At 39.4% G+C, this 10738-nt stretch overlaps 1 protein-coding gene across 2 annotated transcripts; it reads right to left on the bottom strand.

The window, feature by feature from the left end:
* Positions 1 to 315: 315 nt before the first annotated feature.
* Positions 316 to 7590, bottom strand: zgc:113276 (uncharacterized). 2 transcript variants are annotated; one of them, XM_005466812.4, is made up of 11 exons: positions 7460 to 7590; positions 6967 to 7177; positions 6112 to 6314; positions 5813 to 6028; positions 4532 to 4598; positions 2979 to 3413; positions 2613 to 2734; positions 2278 to 2517; positions 1883 to 2044; positions 1606 to 1695; positions 316 to 1512 (listed from the first exon to the last, which is right to left on the bottom strand). In XM_005466812.4, exons 1-11 carry the CDS (start codon positions 7583 to 7585, stop codon positions 1342 to 1344), a joined length of 2043 nt encoding a protein of 680 aa, XP_005466869.3. In that variant the 5' UTR covers positions 7586 to 7590; the 3' UTR covers positions 316 to 1341. The 2 variants fall into 2 exon arrangements, with proteins under 2 accessions (XP_005466869.3, XP_005466870.3); XM_005466813.4 differs by lacking the exon at positions 4532 to 4598 and having other exon boundaries at positions 2979 to 3393.
* Between the last annotated feature and the right edge of the window lie 3148 nt (positions 7591 to 10738).

Genomic DNA, 10738 nt, shown 5'->3' with positions numbered 1-10738 from the left:
ATCATTATATAACTTAAGAAACACTTCCATTTGACTTAAATTTAATATAATAAAAAATATGTATTTTTAAAATGTTATTCTACAAAATGTGCAGCAATTTAATTTGTTTATTCTTTTTAGCTGATAGTCTGTGGGACCCAGGAAGACCGTACACCTGCATGTCTACAGTTTCTGCACTCCAGCATCCTGTTCCATGTGAGAGGATTTTCTCTGAGGCAGGAGAAATTATCTCCAAGAAAAGAAACTCTGCCATCACACAGTGAAACAAATTCTCTTCTTATATTAAAAACCAAACAGGATGACCTTAAATGCATCACGTTTTTAATTTGAAAGTTCATAAGCATTTTCCTTTTCCGGTTCACAATCAATTCTACCCTCAGGTCAAAAATATGGATAAGAAAATTGGCCTAATTTAATATTATTTATAAACACACCTGTCCAGCTGTCCTGTGATTAATTGCATAAGTACATGGAGGCAGGACCTCAGAGCAGAAGCATAATGTGTTGTACATTATTAAGTATATTATATATTTTTCACTTATTGTATTTACCAACATCAAGAAGTCACAAGTAAAGAAAGACCACGCCATGGGGCATCTTTAAACATAGAAAGTTTGTTGATCAAAATTATTTATTAAACAAACAACAATTTTTTCACTCAGTGCTGGTGAAATTTTTTAGGTCTTCCACTTGACATTTTGTTCCATGATCCTCAGGATCATTTAAGAAATTCCAAATGACTATCTTACTGCGTCCCATCTCAGTAGTGATGGCGTGCTGCGAGAGACCCCGTTTATGCAGTTCAACAACCCCACGACGTTCAAAAAGGAAACGTGTTTTTGCCTTTGCCATCAGAACGTCATCACAGTGTGACTACCTGACAGAAAATGACAATAAATCTACATTTTTGCACAGATTTGGCTTTTTAAAGGCATGTGGTCCTAAACTCTTGATCAGCTGTAAAACAGCCTGTTTGTTGTTTTCAATAAAGTGCATGCTCAAAAAATGTTTTGTCTAACTCCCATTTCTTCTTGTTGCATGTTGAAGCTCTGCTTGGAACCTTGTTAAGGTCCAACCATGCAAAATTGGATTTTTTGCCATTTTTCTAGTGGGCTTAAACTTTTGATTGGGACTGTATGTCTGACGGCCCATAAATAAAATACTGTTTGACCCATAAAAATTAAAGTTTTATTAAAACAACATTTGTTGAAGTTCCCAAATAGTCACTTGATCATATATTCAGTCGTCCACATTGATTATTCTCTAAGTACACTTTGACCAGGATAACCAGGAAGAGATGACTGACAGCTATTTTTGACTTTTTTAGGCTAAATGGTCATTTTACAGCCACAACAGACCTCGCATCTGTTGAATGTATTCTTCAGTTTTTGGTTTGTGTCCACTTAGTTCAAGAGCCTGCCCACCCTTCTGCTGATGACGGCCTATAATGTCCTTGGCAATCCTCATGCTGGCAGCCTGCCCTCCAGCGAGGTTTACTGCATGAGGTCCAACCTATGTGAGAAATTGGGGGGAAAAGGCACGGACAGCCTTTAATATAACTACAAAAAAAAAAAAATCACTTCAACTACAATTTGTAAAACTTACCTGAAGAGCTGCGTACTGCCCCATCAGGTAGAGCGGGCATTCTTCTGTCCACTGTAAGCTTTCCATTATGCACGGCCATCCGTCTATCACCTAAAGAACACAAAACACATGTCATCATTAATCTATTTTTATATCCTGAGACTGATTGCAGAAAAAACTACATGAAAACATAAAACAATTCCTCATCATCCAAATAATTTCCAAAATTTTTGTGCATGTACAATACACTTCTGTGTTGTACATGCACAAACACTACACATTTCTCTACATAACACACCTGAATTGGGAATTCCTTCATCACTTCAGAAAGTAATGGGTCCTGTTTCACATCAAGTTTGCAGCCGGTGGCAATCCAAATCTTATCTCCAGTCCAGTGCTCCCCGGTGCTGAGGGAAAGGCTCCAGACCTGGTTTCTGTAGCACCAGCTGGCTTCACTCACCTAGACGGTGTGAGATTCAGGTTCGGATTCTTCATCTCCCTGTTCATTATAGGCCTTATTTGACATACAATGCACACATTGTCAAGCCAGTGAGGTAATTGCATTGTGCAACTGAAACATGGGTGACATGTCCACATTAGGATGCTGGAAAGGTAGTACAACTCAGGAGTTTGTCATTACCTGGTGGGTCATATCTCATTTTACTCTTGGGACCTTCTACACTGAATACAAACCTGACAGTACGTCTTCACATCCACCTGTCCGTTCACTATGAAAGGCTGCAGTTGGATGTAGGCCTCCGGGGTGACGGCCCCTCCCTTCCTTGCCTGATGAATCATTGCCAGGCGTTTGTGGAGACTCCTCTCATTGTAGAACTGCCGTAGGTAGGCTTGGCCATCCATCTTGATGCCGTGCTCCACGTGAGAGTAACGACCCACCAAACTCTCAACGTCACCCACGTCAAACTGTTTCAGCTGTGGAAGAAAACAACACGAGCTAAAATGTGTACTCGAGTTGGACAGAATTATTATTAATTTTTGGTTCACGTGCTGTTTCACAGTCTCTAAACCTGGAGGTGTTTTCTCATAACCCATGTCACATGGCTGGCACCTTGCTGCAGTGCAATTGAGATGACGTGAGCGCTGGTCAGACCTCCACCAATGACCATTACTCTCTGGCCGGCCTCACAGACTACATACAATGACAGAAACACACAAGCACACAGTATTTGCACAGGGAGGAGCAAGTGTGAGGATAGGTGCCAAATGGCTAATGAAGTCTGCAGAAGCAAAGACATTTATCAGAAAGCAAAGCTTATAATATTCTGGGAAATATGCAAAACAACTCACAAAGCGGATTTTTACTTTAAGGTGCTGGGCCACTGAAGCTTTAATGTTTATGTAATCAAATAATGTCTAGAAGAAATCTCACATACCTTGAGGAGCGAAAGTATCTTTGTCTCTCACACAATTTGTTTCTCGAGGTTTTTGCTTGGAATTCGGCAGATGATGCATGAGATGAACTGTATGCAGTAAACGCTCCTCTGGGTAGCTTTCACCAATGCTTTTCACCCACGATGGGATGTTCGCCATCTGGGCACGGGTCGGACCTGTTGCCATGACGACCTGGTAGGCTCTTAGGATGGTGCCATCTTCAAGTTGGACTTGAAAATATTTAGCTCTCTTCCCCGCCCCATTTCTCTTTGCATCGGACACTTTAAGGACGTCGCTCTGATTTTCCTCCTCCTCTTTCATGTTCTCGTCCTTCATCTCTGTCTCGTCTTCCTTCACAGGGGTGATGTGCTCCACTGTTCCCTTCAGCAGCACTTTGTCCAACTTGTATCTCTCCACCTGTGTTTTAACTGAAATAGCTGAGGAAGCAGCAATTCTCAAAGTTTGGTGCTCATGCTGCTTAAATTTGGCAGGATAAGTGGTAGCAGTTAGCAATTTAGTGTTGGCGTTGGTGTTTTGGTGAGTTTGTCGAAACATGCAACATTAGTTACATTGTTGCAAAGTTTTTTTTAATAGTGAAAACTAAACTCAAACCTAAAACTAGGTGTGAAAAAAACCCCATTTTAGTTGACTAAAATAAAAAATAAAAACTACAACTGTTAAAAACAATTCAAACATTGAAACTAACTAAAATAATTTTGTGAAGTTGTAAAACCAACTGAAATAAAATATGGAGGAAATAAAATTAGTTCGATTATTTCTTAAATTATAAGAATAAGGTTTGATGCAGGGGTGATTCTAGGATCAGAGCTGAGCACTCAGAGAGCTGCCCGGCCAGGCAAGATAAACTTTACACGTCACAATGAGACTTCTTCCCTGTCTCTGTCAGTCCCTGCATCCTTAAATGTCTCCACTTGTCCCGAGTTCTCTCTGACTGTCTCCTTGGTGCATTTAAACCCCTGTTCCTCCCCCTGTTCCTCCCTGTCCTCGTCATCTGTTCTTCATCTCCGTTATCAGTCATCAAAATGTTTCCCTTCTCTGTGCAAGTCTGCAAATTTCTTTATTAAATCATAAGATTCTTAAATTCATCAAGTCTCTCTGTGCCTGGGACCTCGTCACAAAACATGACATCACTGTTTTGTACATTTTAACACAATTTAATCCCCACATTTGTGAAAGAAAAGCAAAAAACTTTTTTGAAAAGTCTGTAACAAAACCATCAAATCTGATAAAGGTTATTTAAATGCTGCAAAAGAAGAAGGGATTGGAATAAAAAAAATACATATACCTACCTATTATTGGCTGAGGTTTTAGTAGAGTTGTGGCTGAACCACATAAAAAATATATCATTAATTTTAATCTCCCCAATCAATGATAATGTTATGTTGAATTGTTGTTAAAGAGGGTCAAAAATGTTTCAACCCAGTTTGTTTTGCAGATTCTGTATAGCAGCTTTTATATAGGGAGAACGCAAAAAATTGAAACACTGATCCAACATTATTCTTGATTGACGGATCATTTGATCTTACACTTTTACCTGAATGTGGCTCCTTTTTTTTGTTGAAAAAAACGTCCTTATATCCATTATGAACCTGGCTGTCTCTCTGTACACACACACACACACACACACACACACACACACACAGACACACACACAACAGGAGTTATAAGGTTAATGGACATCCACTCAGTTAGCTAGTTAGTACCTTGGGTTTAATATCGGCACATGCACATATGACAAAATAAGCAGCTTCTCTCATTACATTTCAAACAGAACAGTAATAACAACAGTAGGCTATGGACAACTTTATGTTTAGGATTTTAAATAGGCTGTATAAATGTCAATGGGAGCAACAGGACGGTCAAATATCGCTGATTTTACTACAGAGCAGGACGGATTGTAGGGTAGCAAACACCGTCGGAAAACACGTTTTCAACACTGCAGGTTACCTGGGTGTAATGTTTTTCAGCTAAAAAGAAACATGGTCTGATTCCCACCTAACTATATGAAGAGTAACTGAAGGTTAAATAAAGCTAACATGTCCTGTTTTACGCCAGGACCTCCGCACCGCTGCGTCTCGCTCTGGCAGAAAGAGGCGAGCTGGAACAAACCATTTTGGGAGGGAGGGGGAGGCAGGTATCTATACTTTTGTTGTTAAAATATTACGTCTCAACCAAGTACTGTATGGTTTTGATATTTTTGTAGTGTGTCACACAAACAGCAAATATTGTCAAAATCTGGGGGTGCTTTGATTTATAGCACCCCCAAAAAACGCCCCTGGTTTGATGAGTCTTTGATGGATGTCTGGAAGACCACGAGTCAATTGTTTTCAAATATTGATGTTCCTATTGTATTGGCTTGCTGGTTTTCTTACATTCTTAAATCTTGCCTCTGGCATATGTCCTCCATACATTAAAAATGAAAAAGACTAACTGTGAAGCTAATAAAAGCTAAACTAAAACTAGACATCTTCAAAAAATAAAAGCTGTCAAGAAGCTGACAAGAAATCCCACCCTTTAAACTATCTGAATCTAAAAACAAAATCCTAAACCACAGCTCTGTTCCAAACTTTGATGTCCCCCCAACAGCAACAGTTAAAGAAGAAATCACATTGTCTAAAAGAAGTTTCTCGTTTTAGGATTTAAAGTTTCAAAGTTTATATTCTGTTTTGCTTGCTTTGGCAAACTTCTCCTATTCAGTAACACAAGTGTGGTGCTAAAAGAGCAACAATAAAAGCTTAGTAAGTGTACCAATCAATGCAGTGCACCTTCAAACAAGACAAGCACACGTGCTATTTACACGCACAGCTGCTCTCACCTGCTCCTTGAAGAAATCCACACTTAGTTTGGCTCCTGGCAGACTGAAGGACAAACTCTTTTTTAGCGCAGAGTTGATGTTTAGACGTTTCCTCTCTTTCTTGCCGAGCCTCATGTCGTTAAAGAACGCATTTTCATCCAGAATATAAACCTGCTCTGGGAGGCTATGAAGCTCTGCCGAGCGCTCGCACCTTAAAGCAAATTCCTGCAGCGCTTTCTGTCAGGAAAAATATTCACATGTTAACACCGTTCTTATTCGTACCTCATTTCCACAGTAGGGGAAGTCGATTGTGTTTATACCTTATTGAGAGGGTCTGTGTGCACCAGCGAGTGTGAGCGCAGATGAGCGATGTTCAGAGCTGTGAACTGGCTCTCCCACAGAGCAGTCCACTCTCCATAGGTGTCCACCACTCTGAGACTGAGCGGGGCATAAACTGTCCTCTCCGATGCGGCCGACTTTGCTTGCTGCAAAGTTATTGCTTGTTGCAGCGCCATCGCCTGGCCTGCAGAGCATTTTCATTTGTCAACAAAGAGAACAGAGAGATTTGTTCATTCTTATTTAAATAGAATGAGTGGATATAAAAATATGTCTCATCATCGTGTTTATATGAAACTCAGTTCTGTTTGAAAAATTGGTGAAATTACAAAAGCTGGCTTTTTTTTAAACAGTGCATTCAAAAACTATCCAGAAAAAGTCTAAATGATTAGAAAAAAAATCTAAATTATTTCTTTGCTTAGTGAGACAAAATCATGATTCGGTTCAGTTTATGTGGATACTTGGATTTTATTCATTCATAATAAGGTAATTTAGAGTTTTATAATTTGTAGTTTAGATGGCAAAATAGTACAAAACTATGAAAAACTCCCAGTTTCTCAGTACTCATATTCTTCAGTCTGCTTGTTTTGTTTGACCAACAGCCTAAACAATATGCTGAGCTTGCTAAAATAAGGTGTATGCCCTCACGCTTTATAAAGAGATCTACGGTACGTCCGGCATTTCTGCATAGCAATGACTCAAACAATCCGCTTTCAGTTCATTTTGCCTGGACAGCTTAGTTAACTGCCAGAAAACGTTTTTCCTGTGAACACTGAGATCCTCAGCAACGATTATAACATCTTCCCAGTTTTGAGAAAGTAAAGCTAAGCACACTATACCATCTGTTACCCTCTTCTTCCTCTTCATCTTGCTAGTATTGGGCTTGTTGCTGGATGTTTCTGTGCTTGGCTGAGACTTGGTGGTGGAGGTGGAGAGCAGCGAGTCATGTCTAAGGTCTGAGTTTGGGTCCCAGTCATTGCTAGATAGCAAGCTAGCCAGGGTTAGGGCATGAGGCCCACTTCCTATTATTAACACATCATGTATCACCATCTGAAACACACATACAGTAATGATGTCAAACAGTACAAGGCTTATATTACTCATTTTATGAAAGACAACCATGAGAAGGTAAAAATGAGTTTCTGAAAAGCCATTTATGAAACTTCAAACAACACAATTTGACCAAAGTTCACCTGAAAAAGCAAATAGAGACTTATGCTGTCTTGTCTTCTTGCCAGGATTTAAGCAGATAAAATGCTACATACTTTCTCAGGAGTATGACACACACTTTCATGCACATTGTCTCATTGTATGTTTAGTGTGTTACAGTACCTGGTTGGATTTATTCATCAGCTTATTTTGGCTTCTGAGATGGTGAAAATCTCTCCAGAACACTGGATTGAGGGTCCACCGTGTGCCACTGTTACCAATGTTGCCACAGTGGAGTGGGCTTCTCATGTAATTCAATCCACCTGAACATCTACGGATTTAGCTGGATGTCAGTGGCTCCACAGGGCACGCTGGAAATAACTGCAGAATGTGTGCAGGCTCGTTTGTGTGTGTGTGTGTGTGTGTGTGTGCTTGTATAAATTTAGTAACAACTCATCCCGCAGCAAAACATCAAAGTCACTGCATAGCTGATATGTTTGCAGTCATACAGTCATGTGAAAAAGTTTTCACAGGCTTCTATGCAGCCCTGAAGACAGCACTGATATTCTCTGGAGGCTTTAAAACAGGCGTATCAAACACAAAGTCCGGGGACCAGAATTGTCCCAGCAAAGACTAATAATAAGTGAAGGAGAAGATTTTCATGACTTTTACAGACTTTCTTATTGGTGAAGACCTCCCCCAATGCTATTTATAGTGCACCAAAGTAATTAAGTAACAGATAAATAATTAAATGACAGAAAAGTTCCTTTTTTCGCTGCCTATAGAAATTTGTTTAGTTTTTTTTTTGTTTAGAGAAAAACAATAAATGAAAACAAAAAGACGGACATTTTCTGTGAATTAACAAAAATAATTAGGACAGTCTGCACAATGAGTCACCAGAACTTTCTTGCCACACACTCTCACTGACCACATTTTTATTGAAGTACTAGGTTTGGGTCTGGGTGACCGTTATCTTTACAATGAAGCAATGTTCACACAATCGCTTACACACAGTAATATATATTCACTCCCATCCACCAAAGCACGTCCAGATCAACCAATTAGAAAATACTAACTACCCACATAGCATGCAGGTCTGGCCCGGATCTGGTGTCAAGCCGGCACTGCTGGCTGACTTCTGGCATGATAAATGGTATGTCATCCAGATATGGGCTAGGCCTGGTGTAGATGGCAGTGTTTATGTGATGGCATGCCACATCTGGCTCGATTGTGGTTTGGTTTCTGTGGCCCAGGCTCATAGAAAACAGGTCTGGCACAGATATGGCATCAAGCTGGCACTTCTGACTGACTGGTGTCATGGCAGGGTGTATGTCAACCAGATGTGGGCCAGGTCTGGCAATGATGGCGCTATTTCTGTTCCTATTTTCCTATTTTAGTTAGAAGACCCAAAAGCCATGTTGCAATACTATACTGCTATGGTAACCAACGTTTCAAATGCGGGTTTGTCAGGTTTGTGAGTGTACACTTTATCCAAAACCTAGTGAGGGTTTACTCATGTGTACTACCAGGTGGCTGTAGCTCAGGAGGAAGAGCAGGTCACCTACTTATCGGAAGGTTAGTGGTTCGATCCCTCCTCTAATCTGCATGTGTGTATGAATGTAGTTAGGAAGCACTCAGTTTAGAGAAAGTGAATGTGGCATGTTGTGTTGAGTACTCTGGGAGAGTAGTAAAGTGCTATGTAAGAATCAGTCCATTCACTGTCCGAACAGAGTTTCGTCATGTTACTTTTGCACTATTATGTTCCGGTACATGTTGTTATTACATGGCTTTATTAAGGTACACATTAGGCTGACATCTGGGGCCAGAGCTGAAACTGTTCTGGGCCACCATGGGACCACCACTGTGTTTGGTGCTGGCCCATGTGTGGGCCACCAAAGGTATGTGGGCCATGTCTAAGCACATTGTGTGGGCCAGATCCGGGCCATACCAGTTTTGCTATGTGGGTATTAGAAACATCACACGTGTGATCTAACGTTTGGATAATTACACCCAAAAACAACATTAGTTTTGTTATCGAGTCTCTAGAAGGCAAAAGGAAAGACACGCAAACTGCCCTTTATCAACAACATCAAGATCCAAAGAAGGATAAAAAAAATATATTAAATATTCTAAAACCATAATTTAAATGAGTTTATCTCAATTCTAAATACTTTCTTTCACCCACTTGATGATGATGTGCAGCATTAAAAGAATGTAACAGCATTACAATTTATTCAAATAATAACTCAAACAATAATCCACAAAAACAAAGATCCTTGTGGGAAATTACAACATTATATTAAGTAAAAGTTCAGCATTCAATCCTGTAAAGTAAATATCTAGAAAGCCTCTCTTCTCTTCACTAATAAATCATGGTGTCCTCCCCTAGGTGGTGCTGGAACATGTTAAATACCACATATTGTAAGGACGTTATATCACGTTTCATGTCATTAAAGTGGGCTAAAACCCTGTATTTCAATACAAATAATGATAAGCAAGACACTGTGTGGAGGTCATAATATAAAGATCTATATATACATTTTAAGCTCAAAGATTTGTGCTGACTTCTTTTCTTATAATAAGATAGTAATCAGATGTGCATTAAAATGACAAACCCTCCTTTAAATCTATCTCTCTCAGTTGGGTAGCCATGACTGCTGGTAGCATGGAGGCATCACAAAAATCTTAAAGCAGACTTAAAAACCATTGTTTGTCTGAACTCATGGTAGGTTGACCTTTTTGAGCAAGAATATGAAATACGTACTATACAGCCAGGGGTGCCTCCAGAATTTTTTCATAGGGGTGGCCGTATGGGACCCACTAAAAATAACGGGGGGGCACACCAAAAACTGAATTTTCTGTCAAATATAGGTTACTTGAAAAACATGGCAAAAAAGAGAACGAAATAAAAGAATTACATGCCTTATATGAGACTGAAGGAGTCACTTGGATGAGTGATGCAATATTTCTCCCACTGAAAATGTTACATCTAGATGAACAGACTCAACCTTTTGGGAATTATATGCCTGGTTAAACTCCTGACATAAAATATGTTCATATGAAAATCAAAAAAGATTTTGAAATCTATGATAATCTGTTTTAATTGATTGACTGACTGACTGGAAGTCCCAGCCATCACTTTAATGAAGAAGCGGCATCTGTTTACTTTTGATGCTTCAATTAATAGTGAACACTGTACTTATGGTTCTGAATGGAGGAATTTTACTTGCATTAGACTTTCACAATCTTCTACTGTTGTTTGGAATACTTTGTCCACCACTGGTAAAAATGAACTGATATTTAATTACATTATACGTCCATCATAAACTGTCACAGGGGAAGATTTTTTTTTTCCAACAGCTTACATGTGATCTGTGAAATACTGTAAATCTGACTTTTGTGTTTTCCATTTGAAGCTTTTCAGGTTGTCATGATAATTATTTTATTGTTATTAATGGTGTT

The sequence above is a fragment of the Oreochromis niloticus genome, linkage group LG1 (assembly GCF_001858045.2).
Source record: "Oreochromis niloticus isolate F11D_XX linkage group LG1, O_niloticus_UMD_NMBU, whole genome shotgun sequence".
NCBI lineage: Eukaryota > Metazoa > Chordata > Actinopteri > Cichliformes > Cichlidae > Oreochromis > Oreochromis niloticus.
The sequence above is the reverse complement of the archived record's forward strand: the minus strand, read 5'-3'. Positions and strand labels throughout refer to the sequence as shown.

Coding starts and splice junctions, on each gene's coding strand:
- zgc:113276 (XM_005466812.4), bottom strand. CDS start 7,585: ATGAGAAGCCCACTCCACTGTGGCAACATTGGTAACAGTGGCACACGG. Junction 6,315..6,966: donor GAAGAAGAGGGTAACAGATG/GTATAGTGTGCT, acceptor AATGCTCTGCAG/GCCAGGCGATGGCGCTGCAA. Junction 3,414..4,531: donor AAAAAAGGAGCCACATTCAG/GTAAAAGTGTAA, acceptor CTGCTTCCTCAG/CTATTTCAGTTAAAACACAG.